This window comes from Larimichthys crocea, chromosome XIII, assembly GCF_000972845.2.
Source record: "Larimichthys crocea isolate SSNF chromosome XIII, L_crocea_2.0, whole genome shotgun sequence".
Taxonomy (NCBI): domain Eukaryota; kingdom Metazoa; phylum Chordata; class Actinopteri; family Sciaenidae; genus Larimichthys; species Larimichthys crocea.
In genome coordinates, this window is record NC_040023.1 from 45,107,986 (window position 1) to 45,128,339 (window position 20,354).

General features: G+C 41.1%; 1 protein-coding gene across 4 annotated transcripts in view; it reads left to right on the plus strand.

Annotated features, from left to right (window-relative positions):
- Positions 1-5,538: 5,538 nt before the first annotated feature.
- fhod3a (formin homology 2 domain containing 3a) overlaps positions 5,539-20,354 on the plus strand; it is a 47,456-nt gene continuing 32,640 nt past the window's right edge. For 2 of the 4 annotated variants that reach the window (XM_027287357.1, XM_027287358.1), the window contains exons 1-3: positions 5,539-6,125; positions 11,333-11,442; positions 14,505-14,572. In XM_027287357.1, the coding sequence (XP_027143158.1) occupies positions 5,961-6,125; positions 11,333-11,442; positions 14,505-14,572 (343 nt within the window). In that variant the 5' untranslated portion in view covers positions 5,539-5,960. The remainder of the gene's footprint in view (positions 6,126-11,332; positions 11,443-14,504; positions 14,573-20,354) is intronic. The other 2 variants (XM_027287359.1, XM_027287360.1) reach the window with 1 other exon arrangement.

Genomic DNA, 20,354 nt, shown 5'->3' on the forward strand with positions numbered 1-20,354 from the left:
GATTACACAGAATGTACTTACTGAACTGGGTTGAAGCTGGAGAATGAGATGAGACCTCTAGTAGTCACGGGGAAGGAGTAGAACACTTGAACTCCTGCACCACCTCCAACCACCTTGATTGGTTCACCAATTCATCTAGCTCAACATCATATTGTCTTCAAATAACTGATATTCATATTTCTATTGCTCATGGTGAAATCTTTTGTCAGCGTAGTGTCAAAATTGCAAACATATTTCCCTAAAACTCAATTTAAAGGGTGGAGTTTCAATATTTTGGAATATCAGCCTTCTTTCTGAGAGCGAGAGAAGATCAATTTTATGTCCGTCTGGTAAGTAGCTGAGGTACAGACTCCTTTAGTGGCTATACCTTAGAACAGCTTCACATAGGAAGCAGGGGGAAACTAGACACTAGACATTCAGGTAGTGGGAAATCAAATTGTTTGACTGGATCATAAGAGGATCATGGCTCTATAGCAGGGGCTGTTGTAATACATGCCCACTAAGAATGAGACAGTCATTGAGGTAATACCTACAATAGATGGGGAAAACATGCTTTTTACCTGTCAGACTCAGATAGGTATTAATGGATGCTCGTAGTAGTGCAAAGCATTGACGAATTCTAACTACAACCAATGAGAACACTAATGAACGCTAACTAATCAGCGATGACTTAATTCAAAATGAGACAACAAGAAACAAAAAGACAAAAATCAATTCTGCATACGCTCATTAACTGCTGTCAAGTTTTAATCGCAGTCCAAACAACTTAATTTCCTTTGCTAAGGCGTTGGCGTTGATGGTAAACTCCAGGTACAGTGGGTGAGGATGAGCAGGATAAGAAAAGGGATCATAAAAGCACCTGGGAACACATTAAGATAAGCTTAGAAAACTGGAAGTTTAGTTACTAAGTATACATTTCCTCATCTTAACCTTTATGCATTATTCTGTATAAACTATCTTCCCTGTTCATTTCATACAGTTATTAATCTCTTCAAAACTTCAACGTCATGTGAAATTTAGGATCATAAAGGGTTGTTTGGATTCGTGCATTGACCTGAGGTAACGATAAGATGTCGACCTTGTTGATGTTCCTGAGTAATACCCACATATTGTCTGTCTGGTACTGTGATTATAGGTTACATGATTCTCTGTCGACACATTTGTGTTGTATTAAACTCAAGTAAGAACATCGGAGGAGTTTATCTTTTAACATCTAACATCACATATAAACAAAAGGAAGCAATAAGAGATATTTTTGTCTTCGTTATCATGCATGGCGCTGTGGGTGGATTAGTCTCGAGGCTGAAAGTTCAGTCTGCTATCAGGACTTTTCTAGATAGCAGGGATCTAAAATCGCTTCTCTGGAAAAATTGAAGCACACATTAAATTGTGAAACTTATGAATAATTTTAAATTCTTGAGGTAATTTTGACCATCTGGTTGGCCTGTTTGGAGTCGGGGTTATTGGCCCACATCAACTACAGATTGTTAGCCGCTTCACTGAAATTCTCAGTAGTAAGACAAGCTAAACATTAACCACTCAAGATTAATATATACTCTCTCCTGAAAAGCACTTGGACATCAGTAACACAAAAGGTGTTGGGAAATTCCACCAGCAAGTTCAAGACAAAGTCTCAGCTGACCCATAGTATTAGTAGTGTACAAATCAGTCCAGTTTATTTAATTTTATTCTATTTTCAATATTTTCTGTTATTTTAACTGTGCTATTTTATGTTGTCTTACATTCTCTTTTACTTATATCTCATTTACTTGTGTGATTTCTTTTTAAACATCTTGTATGAGCTTTGTTAGAGGTTTCATATGGTCAGTGACTGCCTCAGTGTGAGTCAGACTACAAGAAATTAACCTGAAATTTGAGACATTCACATCGCCTACTGGATGAATTGCTTGACACCTTGCACCATCCTCAGTCAAAATATATTTTTTAAAGTAAATATTAAAATACTAACATACAGTGATGGTTGTGAATGTTATATCAGTAAAAGATCTGCATGTTAGCATTTAGTACATCTATGCCCAAGTAGTCTCACAGATCTATCAGCTATCATGTCTGTGACTCTCGTCTTGTTTTAATGATTTATTTTATATTCATTTAAGTCAAGCTGAATTGTATTTATATACACAGCTTATTTATATACGCAGCTTTGTTGTGCCTTAGGGGGCTTTACAATCTGTACAACATTAATATGTCAAGTGTTGTCGAGTGTGACCTGAGCCATACGACCCATTCTCGTGACGTGAAACAAGGACAAGCCACAGACTAGCAAAAAGATCAGCAAAAAAATCACAATATGTACAAATTTTATTGACAAAAATACAACTTGAGGTGTCACCAGATAGCTAGAAACTGAACCGAGCAACCTTACATGGAAGCTCATTTTACTCTATGTATTAAAAGTAATAGAATACAATATTATCAATATTATATGTACTGTACTGGGATCTGTTGATTCTTAGACCATCCTATCAATAAACAGTTTACATTTAACCTGCTAATCTATAACTAAATGGAAAATTACAAACAACAAAACTTCCTACTTCAAAAATTTCTATGTGCAGTGGTTAAACGCATCAGTAGTTTGTTGCTTTAAAATGGACATTTTAGCTTTATACACCTCCAGGACTACACCTCTGTGAGTTAATATTTAACCTAAATCACTTTAAGAGTAGGTAGTGCTGTAAACTCATAATAATGCCTCATTGTTTTATACTGCCGCTTTGGATGATGGAGTGAGTTTGCTCAATACATATTTATCTCATATTAAGTAACACCAGAATCAGATAAGTCACACCATAATGCTGTGTCTGTAGCAAAAACACTGACACAGCATTTTGTTCATAATGTATCACAGAAGTGATACATTATGAACAAAATGCTTTTCTGGGAAATGTATTTACATAGTCAGTTTAATTTGGATTTTTTTTCAAAGAAAGAGACATTATTACAATGTATTATTTGCAAACAGTTTTACAGTATTTTCTGAAGATTTCACTGGAAGACACACTCATTTAATATTGTACTTTCCCCATCTCTTTGACGCAGTTGAGAACACATTCAGACATTGCCAAGTCCAACCCAGGTGAGCAGATATTGGCCTCCCCCCCTCATCTTCCCCAGGTCCACATTAGAGGGGATCTTTTCTCCGAGTCCAGGTTTGGGCTTTTCCAAACCTATTTTCATGGTGTCTGTGGTGTTAACCCAGTCTTCACATCAAAAATGTCAGAGAGCCTTTCTCTGTGGAGAGTTTCAATGCTACTTGGCCCTTGTTCCACTTTGGCACAGCTGATTAACAGTCTCAGTATGCAGTCCATTGTCTCTGTGACTGTGACATTGCGGGATCAGTCAGAATGACACAAACAGTGCATGTCCTTCCATGTAATATATCATGTTACAATTTAAAGCTACTGTTTTATTACATAAAGGGAAGATTCAGGAATCATTGAACCCTTAAGACCAGGACTACCGGAAAAAAGGGGAGGGTTTATTCAACTTCAAGATGGGGATTTATAGTTAGGGATTACCACATGCCTACATTAACTAAGGCTGGTAATGCATAATCATGCAGGAGAATGCTACAAAGCTAAAGATAAGAGAACATGCAGTGAGTGTTTCTTAGGGTGTGGGAAGAAATCTTTGTACTTTATTCTTTATTTTACAACTAGTTATTAACTTGTACACTGTGACAGTGATGTACACACTTTACAAGCACGTGCATCACTTAAGGGTAACATGTTTTTCCTCTAGATTTAACAGTGTTCAAAGAAGTGGATTTCTGCCCTCCAGTGGTAACAAAGAGCTAATCTTTTAAAAGAGTTCTTGTTCCCAGTCTACACTGATCAGCCATAACATTATGACAGGTGCCATTATAATGAGATAATCAGTGTTATTCACTGTACCTGTCAGTGGGTGGGATATATAGGTATGAAGTGAGCTTTTTCTCCTCAAAGTTGATGTTAGAAGCAGGAAAATGGGCAAGCATGAGGATTTGAGTGACTTTGACAGGGACCAAATTGTGATGGCTTGATGATTGGGTGAGAGCATTTCCAAAACTGCAGCTCTTTGGGATGTATATGTGTCACTTACCTGGGGAACACATGGAAGCAGGATGCACTATTGGGAAAAGGTAAGCTGGATGCAGTGCGATGCTTTGGGCAATGTTCTGCTGGGAAACCTTGGGTCCTGCCAAGCCTTGTTGCAGACCATGTACACTCTTTCTTGGCAGCAGTATTCCCTGATGGCAGCGGCCTCTTTCAGCAGGATAATGCTCCCTGCCACAAAGCAAAAATGGTGCAGACATGATTTGAGGAACATAACAATGATTTCATGGTGTTTACCAGATCTCGACCCAATAAAAGCATCTTAGGGATGTGTCCGATCCATGGAGGCCCCACCTTGCAACCTACAGGACATGAAGGATCTACTACTCACTTCTTGGTGCCAGAAACCACACCACACCTTTAGAGGTCTAGTGGAGTGCTTTAATGGGCAAAGGTTGTTTTGGCAGCAAAAATGGGGGACCTATAGAATATTAGGCGGGTGATCATAATGTTATGCTCAGTGTATATACACTAGAGGGATAAAGTTTGGAGACAGGGTCTACAACAAAAGAAAACGTCTTGGAGTATAATTATTTTGTTTTACAGTCTTGTGTCACAAAATTACTGTTTTCTAACCTCAGCGTTTCTTTTTATACATAACTTCTTGCAGCTGCATCCAAACTGAATTGAATGGATGTTTATACAGAAGTTGATAGTTCTTGTGGCAGTTGTATGTCGTACCGTACGGCAAATAAATATAAATGTACTCTTATATAGGAACTCCTGCACCTGCAGTATTTAACAATAATTTTGTACTGTCGAAAAGATAGGGCAGCACAAAGGTGCCCATAAGGTGTGAATGTGATTGTGAATAATTGTTTGTCTCTGCGTGTTCTGTGATGAGCTGGCAACTTGTCCATGGTTGTACCCTGCCTCACGCCCAAAGTCAGCTGGGATAGGCCCACCGTGACTCTGATAAGGATAAGTTAGAGATAATGGATGGATGTAGAAAAGTTTTATTTGTTTTTGTTTTGTCTAAGTTACAGTATTAGATTTTGTAGCACTGACGACCTGCATTTCAACATTTTGGCCACAAGATGTCACGATTGGTCAAGATTGTGTTTTAACTTCCAGCAAAACTCTTGACAGCAAATATTCAGTCCTGTATCAAGTATGTACTTGGAGTGTGTAAACTTTATATATCAACTTTGACCGCATTATTTAACAGTGTCACCCCTGATGATTTGTATTAAATACCCTAGTTATTATTATTATTATGATTGTTTCAAGGTATATTAAGCCTATGATGTCAAATTTTCTGTAATGTTCCACTGGCACTTTAGATCATTTCACATTTCATAGATTCTAAATATATTTCTTGTAGGATTAGAGTAGATCATTCTCATATAGGAAGCCACTACTAAGCTGAAGGCAGTGAGAGATGAGGCAGAGGGGGAAAATAGATATGGGGGGGAGGAGGGGTGGATTTACTGAGACTCAGACAGACAGACCGGCTGTCCCCAAGCTGCGCTGATCCTTCACACATCCGGCAGCACGCTGGAGTCCGCCTGCCTCCTCCAGTCCCTTATCACTGGCCACCTGCCTCTCCGAGAATAACACAGCGGCATCAAACATCAAGCAACCAAAAGCGAGGAGACGAGACAAGATACTACCCGGTTTCTTGTGCCACCTTTTCGGCTTCCAGCACTCTTCCCCTCCTCTCACCCTGGTCCTGCGGGAGTAGACAGGACTGCGCACAGGGCGCACTTGGCGACCCGGGTTTGTTGTCGTTACCACGGGAGGAGCGCACAGCGAGCAGAGCTATATAGCCGGTACTGGCTTCTCATTAAACCGGACTGACCGCCCCCCCACCCTCAGAGGAGCCACTTGCATGGATGCACCATGGCCACGTTTATCTGCAGGGTTCAGTTTTTAGATGACACCGATCCGTTTAACAGCACGAATTTTCCAGAACCGACGAGACCACCGCTGTACACCTTCAGGGAGGATATCCCACTAATCAACCAGTTAGCAGGCGTCCACCGGCTGCTCAAAGCTCCACACAAGGTAGGACCACCAGTGGTAAACAACGCATCCTCGACTTCACTTGTACATAGTGATTATAGGATTATTATAGTGATATATTCCACAATAAAGAATGATAAGATTATAAAAAAAAACTAAAAATAAAAGTTTTTCATGACTAGATTAAAACACCTATTATTGTGGACACATTGGTTTAGATCAGGGCTGCATGAGGTTGCTTAAGGCTGCTGTTTTTCACTTTAAGCCTACTGCAAATAAACTCACCATACCCACCATTCAGAGGCTATTTTGAGAACACATTGCAAGCACAACTGACAGCTCTGAGGACTGACACAGCTTAGGGTTGGAAAGGTTTCCCTCAAAGCCCACAGCAACATTAAATACGGGGCTAAAAATCTTGATTTAATCCCATGCTGGCATCCATTTGCTCTGCTGGAGTGCCATTGAGAAAGCTGCTGGATGGTCCAAGAAACCCTAAAGCAGACTGTAACCTGTGATCTCTCTGTCAAAGGGGGCGAGAAATCAGAATCTAGAAGTGAATAATCCTTTTCGCTGAATATGTTTTGCAGTCTCTTTAGCGCAGTGACAGGTGTGCAAAGGCATTAGTGCAACGAGATGTATTCTGAGTTGCCTCATTCATCTACAAGTGACAGTCATGAAGCTCTGGTGCCCAGCCTGAATCACAGATGATCAAGTGTCAAGTGTCAGATTACCATGGGTGTGTGAACAAGTGAAAGTGTCCATTCTTTGAGAATTTTGGTTGTTTAAAGCAACCCAGAAAAAAAAAAAAAAACACATTCCTTGCTGACAAGGTTGAGTCACACAGACACACCCACAGAGGCAATACAAATCGGACAGATATTGTGTGACCTTATTTTTATTCTACGTTTGTAAGCCGATATAACTCGAGCTGGAAGAATATAGATCAAATTGAAAACAAAAAGTAAGACACACAGAGAAAGAGAGTTCCACTGCTGGCACACAACGCTGACAAGCAAACCAGCGTTCAACAGCAAAGTGGTTTTCCAGACCAAGTAGATCTTTTGCTGCCCCATCTTTAAAAGCCACAAAACAAATGAAAAATGGCCCACAGCACAGGAAAGCTTATGATTACAACCTATACGCGGACAGATGGCACAGCCAGCGTTGGTGTTTGCAATTTTGTTCACATCAGGAGGAAGACTGTGCGCAATGGCAACTGGATATCGCGCTTAGATTATAGGGATGAAACTGAACTGTTGCAAATTTGCCCGTCAGACTGTCCAGATCTAAAAGTTGGTGCTTAAAAGCCTTGAATGGTATTATGTTAGTGGAAAACGGCAAAGCTAGCAAAAGTTTGACACTTTCCTGAGATATTTTTCTAGTCTTTCTTAGTTTAAGCAGCCATTGTCTTTCTTTTTTGTCTTAACCTTCTGTGCTCTTCTCTGAGAAAAGCCTACTGTGTTATTATGTTGTGATGGCAGAGCTCTGTATATGGCTGGCTGGCCTGCATGTAAAGTATAGGTCACTTGTCCCAGAATTCCTGTGGCCGAGGCCTGGATCCCTGTGACACTTTGTTCTCCTCACTTTGGCTGCTGCGGTTTTCCTGACCTCTTCCTCCATCTCCCCTTCCACCTCTCTGACCATGCACCAGCTCGTACACTCAAACACAAGCACGCATAAACACACACATACGGTCAGGCTAACTTGCCAAAGGGCTAAATCAGTGTATCACTGGTTTGTGTGCATGGCATGTGTCATTTTTAGATTCTTACAGAAGATAGCCTCATTTTCCTTTTCTAAGGAAAATATATAATAATAATATATAATAGGAAGCCTCATCAGTCAAACAGGCACAGTTTTTCAGGGGAAAAACTCCCATTCCCCTCAAAAACAACAAAGCCTAGACATCACAGCTCAACTTTTATTTCATTACCAAAGGGTTCCCATTAAAGCAACACTGGGAGATTTAATAGCCGCGTAGAACACACCCTCCTCCACGCTCTTCAAAGAGCCCGATCCTCTGTGGCTCTGATTTTGACACAAAAAAGTTCTTAAAAACTCATCGCCTAACTTACGTAAGGGCATTGTTAACTGTCGACCCGCCGTGATCGCCAGCAGGCTTGGTGTTGTTTTAACGTGGAAGTAATTACTCCCCTACACCCCTACTCTTTTTTTTTTTCTCCCCTCTGCTTCGTTCTTCTGGGAGAATTTGATTAAATGAGTGTAAAGTATACTAGCCACTAAGTGTTTCCCTGGCCCGTCCCGAAGCCTTGAGTGTGAAGAGCTTGCGGTTCCTTCTGGAGCCACCTCTTTGCCGGCTCCGTCAGCATGATGTGTTTTGTTATGTTATTACTACTATTATCCAAACGAAGTGTTTTAGGAAAGAGACACCATTTGGAGGGTGAGCTGTTAACGTATTGTGTTACAGATTGGTCCGTGGGCTTACTTCTCGCTGTCCAAGCAGTATTTGTATGATTGAGTAATGTGTGTAGATAAAGTGCAGCAGGGAGCTGCTGGTGGTGTTGGGACTCTGTCTTGGGACATGTGTTAGACAGAATGGAGGATTTTAAAAGAAAGCTTCACTCAAGAACAAGACATGCTGTCAAGAATAAGGGGAAAATCGATGAAAATCTCAATAATTTGAGCAGATTGGACAGAAGAAATGCTTTAGTCTTACTCCTACATACAAATCAGGGCAGTGGGACAAGGCATGATTAAAGCCCCAACTGTCACAGTACCCCGTCTATTTAATCAAACCTCAGTCAGTGATTTACCAGGCACGAAAAGTGTGAATAACAATAGCACCGCACTGCAGGGTGCCATAGCTGGTGAAATTTGGGTTAATCTACAAAGATGGCTCCATAAAATCTTCGCACCAGAATGCTTGTTGATGTTTTCTTCTTTTTTTTTTTCTTTTTTTTTAGCAGTGTTGGTGTGTTAGGTGCTCACCAGATGTTCTCCAGTTTAATCTTAATCTTTATAAACAGATATCTGCATATGAATGCAGAGTCTGTATGCAAGGGACAGTGTTCTGGTTTCTGTTTGTAGTCTGTTTAGTATTGATCAGTCATGTCTGAGTGAGTTTCAGTTGTAGGTAAACAGTCCGTGTGGAGAACAAGAGGCAGGCAAATGCAATCTCAGAACCTAATTCATCATCTCAATCATCAATCATCTGACGACAGTTTAGACTTTTATCTGTTTATAGAGATTAGTCTTTTCATTCTCATGTATCTAGTCACATTTCGGTCTGCAGAGACATCACAGACATCCTCTGGCTTCACTGGAAGCCCCAAAACACTGGCCATTGATCCCAGAGGCTAAATGGTCATCAGCTGATGATTCACAAGATTGCTTTTATTCAGACTTTAATTCTGAATTAAACCCGCCCCGCCTCTTTGCACCCTCATGAGGATGACATCTGTGATTATGAGTGAACTGTTTTGTCAGCTATTGTTAAGGGTTGCCGTGCAATTTGGCAGACACATTGTTATCTCTACAACTGTGCTGGCCCCTGAGTTTTCCAGCACTATCATCAGGACAAAAAAAAGTTTGTCCAATACCCATCAGTGTGTTAGCATGCAATCACGCAAAACTAAGATTGTGAATATAATAATCATTACACGTACTAAATATCAGCATGTTGGCATTGCCACTGTGAGTGTGCTGCTCTGCTAGAGTTAGAATTTAACTTAGTCAAGTAGAAGTTGATTCAAGGTCTATTTATTATTATTTTTTCTTAGCTGTCACTTTGACTCTATCTGCTCGTCTCTATTATTTTGGTGAACTAATGTTATCAAGGGATGAGGAGAGACCTATTCTTATGGTTCAGTATTCCTTGCTCTGGGCTTGGGATTGCTTAAAGGATTTATAATAAGTTAGCATAGTACTGCGAAGTTAATCGCAAAATGGATTACAGTCAGCTTCTCCTTTGCAACACTTTGGCTTTGGCAGTGCCCACCCCCCCTTTAACTCCCAGCCCCTGCAGACACGCCCACCCTTGAGCTACTGTGTGCATGCCCCCTCAGAGCAGAGTAAATATAGATAGGTTATATTTATGCTATGAGTCCATCCGACAGTTCGTCTCTCTGTTTCCGAGTGAGAAGGAGGAACAGACAGAGAGCAACAGCAAGCCTTGTGATCTGCAGAGTGTCGTCATGCAGCTAGACTGACCAGGGCCATTTGGCAGCACACCAGAGGCCGGGCAAGGGCACCATAGAGGTGCTAAATACATTTTAACTCAACTCATGGCTGATAATCCCAATCACCTATTCATACATCAGCAGCTTCAACAATAAGTCGCAAAGCTCTTGTTTGTAACAATAACGCAATGATGTATGTTACTTTTTATGAGCTGTAGCTGGGATGGCTGCTTGCACCTGCTATCTACTTGTGACTCTACTCATAAACATCAGTGCCAGGAGTGAACAGATATATTACTGTGCACCTGGTCTCAAACTCAGCAGGGTTTCCCATTACACAGCATAGTGGGTTAATTCTGACGTAGGTCGCTCTGCAGTGCTACCTTAGATCATGCAATCGCATATGGCATGGGTGCAAGATTGGTCTGTTCTTAAGAAGTGAAAAACAGATACAAAGCACACTCTGTCACTGCCCCTACCACAAACACACAGACTTAAGTGTACCGTAGCCTAATATTGAACAAAATTAAAACAATATTTAAGTGTGATTTTTCCTCACAGCTGTTATTTAAATGCACTAAAATCTCTCTTTCTCTCTGTTTCCCTCTGGTTTTGGTTTCATGTTCTGCAGCCTTTATTGCTACGTCTCTACTAGTTAATTCCTTTAACAGCTTTGTAATGCTCAAAGCAGAGTCACACTGCATACGGCTCTCTCACTTTTCATGGATCACTGTACACACTCGTGTTCAAATCCTTTCCCCCCGTAAACTGGCTTTATTTTACGGGCTCAAATTGTTTAAAAAAAAAAAAAAAAAAAAAGGGTGTGAAACACATGCAGAGACATAGTGAGGGGGGTATTAAAAAATAGCGGGCCCAGAGACCGATGTCATTCCTGTGGGTGGTTCATGTACGCACATCACAGCATGGCCAGGGAAATTTCACATGTTGCACATCATATTTTCCATTCCAAATTTAGCTATAAATGCCAATTTGAAGTTGGTAACCACTTTCATTTCAGTTGTTGCCCCCTTTGTTTTGTTCAGTGCAGCCCAATCCAGTATCAAAGACTTTTGTTTTAAGATGATTTTTTAAAATTCTTTTCCATAGCTTGATGACTGTGCGCTGCAGCTGTCCCACAATGGCACCTATCTGGATCTGGAGTCCTCTCTGGCTGAGCAAAGGGACGAGCTGGAGGGCTTTCAACAGGACGACACAGGGTGAGGCTGATTCACATTTATATCCTTTTGAAACTGTCAGAATGAACCACTCTCTCTCTTCACTGTCAAAACGTCTCTGTCCATTTGAGACAAATTGATGAGTCCCCTTGCCCCCTTCTCTCTCTCTCTCCCTTACTCACATACACAGACACACACACACACATACATATAATTTTCTGAGTTCCACCATTCTTATAAAATGGGAAGAATCACAAGCTGCTGGATATGGATTTCTTGGAAGCACAAGTTCACGGAAAGTATGAAGCGCTCTGGAAAGCGGGACAGATGTTCCCTCCCCTCCACAGCTACAGCTCGTCTCTCGCTGTGTTTTTACAATAATTCATATTCTGATCTACTTTGTGACAAAATTTCACAGTTCACAAAACTGTCAACTCGCGAAGAAACAGCATGATCACTTTATAACTGTCGTGAAGTATTTTCACTCTCTCAAATCTCTCTGTCACTCAACAACAGAAAGGGAAAATGGAAACTATAGAGCTCGGTATTTTCCCCAGAAAGACACAGTAAGCCATCTAGATCCTGACACACCTTGTGTGATTAATTTAGTTTTTGTTTAAGCCACAATTATCAAACATTTGGCATTTTCTATGTAACATGGCACCATATTACCAGGTGTACAATGATACTGAATGCGTTCTTTTAGGGTTGTTTTTCATAAAGTGAATGTAGCTTTCCTGCCTGATTATTCACAGGTATATGTCAGCAAACTGACCCTGGATCTTCCATAAATGATCAAATCACATTCGATATAACACACATTCAGATAATGTACAGTAGCATTATCAGTGTTGATTTAGTATGTTTCCAGTCTAAAGACACGAGATAAATTGAGCTACTCAGCTATCAAACGTGGGTGACAGAGTACTGTCACGTAGAGATCTGAGAAATATAACCAGGCGTCAGTTGTTAACTCGCTGTGAAATGTAACAGACAATGTGTGTCTGTGGAGAGTTGAGGTATGCTGATCTGTTTAAGAGACCGGGGGGACTGCAGCTTGATACGTGACGGCAGACTAACAGAGCCTGTTGTTCTCTGTGTCTGTCTGTGTCTGCTTGTTTCCATGTGTGCATTTATTTGTTTGTCCGTGTGTTTGGGTCTTCATGCTCTGCCTGGTGAGCCATTTGACAGATGATGGACAGGTGAATGAGGTTTTGTGTTTGTGTTTCTGAAGTGGTTGATATCTTGATGAACAGGTTGGATCGGACAGGCCTGTCTGTCATCACATCAAACATTTACCAAGGTCGTTCTGTACTGTTAGGAAATGAATCACACATTGAATACGTCTAAGTGAGCCTGTCCTCCCTCTGTTGGATGAACACTATTTATATAGTGTCAAAAATGAATAAACTAATCACACTCAATATCTCAGCCTCACGCCACATATTTTACTTGTGCTTTAAAGTTATCATTCTTTGACAGCTCTTGCAACATCTCAAGGGGAGAGTGATAGTGAATTCTGGAAGAGACTAGATGGTAGTTTTTGTTTTTAATTATTTGTAGCTTGTCTCATACATTTATGCATAGTGATTATTAACACATGGTTTATGGACACTGTTCACTTGTTATAGAAAGAGCCTTATTTTTAACTTTCTACTGACATATCTAAACTGGAAAAATGAAAATTGCCTTTCACTGAAAAAAAAAAAAAGCCCAGGGAGTTATAAAGAGCAGATTGGTGTAAAGTGATTTTCACCCAGAATTTATGTTCCCACACATCAAAAATGTGTTGTGATTCCAGCTGCGGCAGGACACTGCTCACCACAGTCAGACAGTAAACAAGGTCCAATGGTGGCGAGGACAGCTCAGAGTATGCTTTCACTTAAACAACGTGAAGAGATATTTTGAGAGGGAACTGCTATAGATTATAATGCAGAGTGGCCACAGTGTCTCCAAGCCATTTGAGTTGTTTTTGTATTATTCAAAATATATTGAAATTCAGATCTGAATGCTTAAAATAATCTAAGAAATCACATAAAGTTTGGGCTATTTGTGGCACATATGGGTGCACAGGCATTTCTTAAAAGAGGCATCATTTGATAAGAATGCCTGCCTATTATCCATTTCACTAGCATTCCTTTCACCCAAAACACCCCTTATTTCTCCTTGTAGCTATAAATGATAAATGATGAATCTTCTTTTATACTCCTACTGTATTTACACTCTCCCTGGGTCTTTGATTTGACTGTCTTTCTCACACAATACAGACTTTATCAGACAGTAAAAAAAAAAAGAAGAATTTACAAGAAAGGTTTTTATCAGCATCACAACAGATCGTGTTAACATTTTGCTCTATTTCCGAGCAAAGCTGATAACGCAGCTTAACAGAAGGATAAGAGGCCAGCTGGACCCTTGTTTGGGTGTATGTTATCCTTACTGCATGTTATGCGTAATGCATGTATTGCAGCGGTGTGTGTTATCAGGGCAGTGCTTTCCCTGTTTGGTTTGGATTCTCTCAGTTTGTTAGTGATGGGAGTCAGTGATTAGCTCGTACAGATTGCAGGATAACAAGCTGAAGTTAGGTGAGAGAGTTTGAGCCGCCCTCAAAATACCAGCGTACTACTATCTTTTACTCATACTTGTGTGTGTGTGTGTTCATTTTGTTTTCCCACTGGAAATATGCCATGTATGAATGTATGCTCAAGACAGCACAATAGTACGTGGAGTTGTTTATGTGTGTGTTGTGTCTGCTCTGACGTTTCTGCTGCCTGTCCTCCAGGCTCGGATCTTTATCAGTATAGGGGCTCAAATCCAATGCAGGCCACTGGTTGTTTGCACCATTCCCATCATACCAACTCCACAACATTATTAAAAAAACAGAAGGCTAACAAATTTATTTTCCTTAACGTACGATAATTGCACCACTTCTCAATAATAATCTTGCGAATAAATCATAAACAAGACAGATCGCTGCATCGGTGCCAAGAAAATTACACTTGATTCCAGAAAGAACATGAAACTAGTTCATTAGTTTTGACCGGAGGTGAAATCTAAAGAGTTTTTTTGAACTTGTAATAATTTTTTTTTGCTTCTTTCTCTGTCAGGTCCAGAGGAAAGAAGCACAGTGTTGTTCTGAGGACCCAGCTGACCGTCCGTGTGCACGCCTGCATCGGTGAGTGCTGTGTGACATGTTTATGTATATGTTTAACATGACTTTCCCACTGGACGCTCACACACACATGCACCGTCAGACACATCAGCAAGCCTAAGAACACACTGTACTGCAGGTTTAGGTTAAGATGGCTGTCCAGGGGTTTACATGTGGTAGGGGTCAGACCCCGAGACCTCCCACTCAGAAGCAAGATTGACTGGTGTGTCAAAAGTCGATCATGTCAGTGATTGCATTAAACATGTATGGTGGGAGGTTTTATGGTTAGGAGAGAGGAAAAGTGAAGGGAAGCTTTTTTATGCACATGTGGCTGGAAGTGTTATCACAGTAGCAGCGTGCAGCTCAGTTTTTCCCTTCTGGGGCTGGTGATGTCTTCATAGTGTGATGCCTTTTGACTCTTCTCAGTTAGTGGTGAAGAAGAAGAGGAGGAGGAGGAGAGTGAGAATCATTGAAAAATAGAGGATGGCACGAAAAGGAAAATATGAGGGGGAAAAAGACCTGAATTAGAGATTTAAACAGGAGGAAGGGAATCATGGGATATTGATCGAGTTAAGAGGGTGACACGCAACACACAGTCAACAAATCTTCTTTTCTATCACGGTACTGCATCATGTTTTTATCTTTATGTAGCACAGTTGTCAGAACTTGCCACTCATCAGCTACAGCTGCTATTTGATTTCATATTCTCAGAGATCATATTGCTTATGTAATGCTTGGTCGGCCTATGTTAATGATCTTGAAAACATGATTTTGGTGCCTCTGCTCTTTTACTTTAACATAAATCAGCCAACAGCCCAGTCATATAACAAGTGATCTACTCCTTTTACTTCTTTAGGGGTCTTTACCAGTCCGCACCTCAGTCTCTATGTATCCATTAAAACCGCCTCACTCCACTGTTTGTCTTTCCTCTGAGCCTGTGCTCCGCACTCCTCTCCTCCATGACTTGTCTGCATGGTCAACATTCTCCAACATTCTGCCAGCGATAGCGGTGCTAATTCTGGATCCTAGAGTCAGTGCTTCGGATTGGTCGAGAACGTGATGAGGTGAAAGGTCACTAGGAGTGGGACTGAAGGTGTTAAGGAGAGAGAGTGTGCACACACAAAAATAATCAGTTTCACAATTTGTGTTTTCTGTACATAGGTTACATGACATACATTTTTGTGGTGCATTAAATGAAAAAAACAAAATAGTTGGCTTTTTGCATTAGGCTAAATCTTTCTCTATCTCTATCTCTCACACATACACACAAACAGGCCTTTTTAAAGATCTTCCCATGCTTCATCTTGCTTTGAAGAAAACCAGCATCGGGCTATATTTGCTTGTCTCTTACAGCATAATTTGAAAAACAACTTTTTACCAGAACAGAACTTTTTACTAAAAAAATGCCGCATCATCACCATATGGCAGAGCATAAGAGAAACTTTTTTTCCCCTGCCAAGACTTGATGACAGAGTTTACTGACTATATTGACCGCAATCCAGATTTCATTCAGCATGGCACAGATGTTGGGTAACGACCAGATCCTCACTGGGGGTGGCACTCAGTGATGCTGCTTCATTAAACGGAGATAAAATCAGATAGTGTGAGTGTGTCCGAGTCATACTGACCATTTTCCACCCCCCTCTCAGAGTTGTTTCAATGGGTTGGTTCAGCTTTCCTCTCATCTGCCCATCTAACGCTCTCTAATCCCTTGATCTTCAAATCGCCCCAGTGGTAGTCAGCATGATATCCACTAAATGAAAAGTCTGTCACAATCAAGGATGCCAATTGCTTGCAGAATCAGGTATCTGTGACTCACAGTGTAGTTGGATTGCGTGCTATTAAATTAAACGCCTGGATGATTGCTGACTGTGACAATTATTTGTTTCACGTGACTGAAATGCAGGAAAGGATCAATTCTCTACAGTCTCCTAATCTTACTGGCTTCATCAGCTTTCAGTTTTTAATTGTCAAGGATCAGGTTTTTCATTGTATTCAGGTCAAATGTTAGGGAGATCTTTGTAATCTTCTTCAGTCACCCATTGAACTTCCCACAAGGTTGAAAAAAAAATTTATTTAACCATGAGAAACACAGCTCTCCTTAGCATTTCCTGGCACCACTGCAAACAGAAAGATCAAATTACATCCAGGCTCGCCAACTTTGGATTATGGATGCTCTGTGATGCGTGTGTGTGTGTGAGCGAGGGTGTGATAATGTGTGTGAGTTAATGAGTTTTTCTGTTGTATATGAGAAGGAGGGCACATTGGCATGGTCAGCAAAGCAGTGCCTTTGACTGCTGGTGTAAGCATTACTCTGCAGGCAATGTTCTCTGTACTGGAGAGGCCTTTGTGGCACTTTAATGATCCAGCTCTTCTCAGCACTCACTGCACAGCTCCCACCAGGTTATCGGGGTCAATTTTACAGGAATTTATGTTGTTTTTTTTATGTCCTGAGTGTCCTAAGCTTTGGGTTTGGTATAAGCCTCATCATTTTTTCCATCTACTTTTATCTCTCTGTGTCATTTGTTCTTTTGTCTCTCAATATCTCCTCGTGTCCCCTCTCTCCTCCCCTTAGTCTTGGTTGATCCTGTGGTCTTCAGTCCCATCACAGTGCCTATCAGAGCCCTCTTGTTTAAGGGGTTAATTTTAGCAGTCTCGGGTGGCAGCAGAGTTGTTGTGTAGCTGTAGCTGATGGGTGGAGGGGTGGGCAGAGTGGGGGGTGAAGGGGTTGGGGTGAAGTGGAGGTGTTATCTTTAGAAAGTGTTGACAGCACAGAAACACGTGAAGAAGGCAGCACGGCATTGAACCTTTACTCAGTAAATGGGAGAGTTACAGGAAGCAAGAGGAGCGACAAAGGGTTGATTGATGGAGAATTGGAAGGAATAATGTCGATGCGTGGTATGAGGACTGATACGAACATTATCTTTTGTTGTACAACATTATTTTCTTAAAACTGCACTAAGCAAGAATTTTATCTAATGAAACCAGGAAGCCTGTCGGTATCAGTGGTACCAGGAGGCATCAGTGCTCATTACATCCCCCAAAAGCGTCAACAATTATATCTAAAAATGTATCAGTTAGGACTTATGTGCAAAGCTGACATGTTGGCTTGAATGCAAAGTGCTCAGAGTAGCAAAGAAATCAATAACTTTCACTGCAATCAGTAATATTTTTTTTGTATAACATTTTCTCTATCAGTGCCTCACTAGAGGAAAGTTCAGAGGGTCAAGATATCATGATTCATCATCCAGAGCCAATAATAAAACTACAACCTGACTGTACTGGATTTCTAAGGTGGATACCAGTGTTGATATTTGAGAGTTCAGATCAGATTTTTTGTGGGTGCCCCCGATAACTCACCTGGTAGAACTTGTATCAAGGCTGAGTCCTTTGCTGCACATCAACCCTTTTCTCTCCCGTGTTTTTCCTGTCTCTCTCTAAATGTCTGAAAAATCTGGTGTGGGATATTTTACAGTAACAACTGTTTCTAAACCACCTCAAAACTAACAGATTTAATAAACTGGCTCAGCCAACTGCCATTTACTTTACCTCTTGACAATGCACCGTAAATTTCACTGACATCCTGTCATTAGTCCTGAAGGGTTAAATTTATTCTGACAGCGATAATAAAGATAATTAAGTTGAAGTAAAAGTTGTGGGATAAAAGTCGCTATTAATGTCTTGTACCAAAGCTTCTGTTTCCCATGTGGTCTCATTCCCCAGCCTTTCCCGAAGTAGAAAGGATATGCAGCCATTAAATACAGTTTAAGTGATCAAATCTAGAGAGCGTATGCTATCTGACAGGTAAAGCTCCCTGTAATGAGTGGTACAGCAGGTGAAACAAAAGAACCAGAGTGCAGAACAAAAGACCTTGCATGTGTTTTGGAGACTGTTCAATCCCCTTGGCACTTAGCTCTGGAATTTAGTGCTTTTTCAAAAAAAAAAAAAAAAAAAAAAAAAAAAAAATTGGCTTCTATACTGTTGAATTTCCGCGCGCCAATTATCCGTCTCTAATCACCCCCCGCAGTATTGTGAAGGAGAGGTAGAGGCTGGAGGCTGAGGTGGAGTGAAGGTTGGCTTGCTTTGATTTTCTCTGGTCTTGCTGTTACATAACACAGTTATTGCAGTTTGTCTAAAACAGAGTTGAAGATTGTGTTGGATCTCTCTGCCTATTATCCTCTCAACTCTCCCCTTTAGCAAAGGAGTCACTATTCCCAGAATACGCCTTTTCTCACACTGCTGTTTTTATGCCCCCCCTTATTGAACAGAAAATTAATAATAATAGGCCACAATACAAAAACAAGGGCTCATAGTAACTGGATTTATACACTGTAAAGAGATATTTTACACAAATCCAAATCTCTGTAAATATGAGCTTACTGACATGGTGGTCTCCTAGTGATAAAGCAGTAGTCAGTGTTCAGTGTTGCTTTACTGATGAAGGGTGCAGTGGTAGTGACAGCAGTCTGACCTTGAGTTGCTGCAGAAAAGGGAGACTGCAGCTGGTTCTAACAGCGATTTACTGTGTTGGTGTGTCCCCCGCTGTGGGAGATAAGGCCTGGTAATGGCGTGGTGAGACAGGGAGATAATGCTTGGTAATGGGTGAGCTGGGAGGGGGCAGTGGTGTATGACATCTGTGGCCGTGCAGTTGTAAAACTCTAGACACATTTTATGCTGACATGCTGCTCTCTTATATCTGTGTTAACCTTAGCCGACATGCCCTAACTACTTTTCAATCTGTCATAATTTCCTCTTCATCCTTTGTTTGTCTGCATTGTCCATCTGTCGCCATCCTAACTGGTTTCATTCAAACACCCTGCACTCCAGTTGTTTAACCCCTACATTTCTTTCTTTTCCTGGCCTGCCTGCTTCACTCTCTAAATCTATATTTACTCCGCTCAGCTTCACATACTGTTTGTGGCTCTTTGTTCTCACATACACCTGTGACTTTGGCTCTACGAGTTGTGTCTTATGATCTCTTCTTTGCATGCACGTGTGTGAGTCAACAAACATATTTTTGCTATTCTCATGAATAGTTAGCAAGGCAAGTTTAGACCCGTCACTCAATCTGTTTTTATCTGCGCATAGCCACGATATCGTCCATGTTTAAGCGTCCGTGTTTCCTTTCCACGATTTCACCGTTACCTAAAATCAGCAGTTGTGCATTCAGAATAGAGGACGCCCTTCTCTCTCTTTTCATCTGTGTTTCATAGAGAGAAAGAAGGAATGAGAAAATAGTCAAATAGTTTCCCCTCTACCCTCACCAGCAGCTGAGACCCCGAGGAGCGACTGAGAGCATTGCGCCCACATGAGTCATGCCTTAGTTACTGCTGTGGGAGATGGAGAGATGGGGTGATGAGGCATTAGGGATGGAGGTGTAGAGCAGTGGAAGTGGTGGAATAAAGCCTGTAACACACATCTATCCTGCAGCTGTTCTCCATTCCTACAGCGGTAGCACTCTCAAATTTTTAATTTTCTTGCTTTCTTACGGTTTAGTGGTTGATCATGTTAGAGAAGGAGACCCCGGTCTAAACAAAGTTATGTTCTCTGTTGCTGGGAGCCATGAGCAGACAGAAATAACAACTGCGTTTCACAATTCCATGTTAAACCTACAATGTGATTATTTATGGATTTTATGGTTTTGCTGCGTAATCCTGCTGTACGCTGCAGTTGTGCGTCTCTATTGTCACTGTGATTCGTTGCTGTGATGTGGTGGGTCCTCTCTGTATGTTACAGTGTTGTGCTTTCTGTGGATGTGGCAGGGTTTTCCCTGGGCTCCAGTTACGTTGACTAACACGAGCAGCCC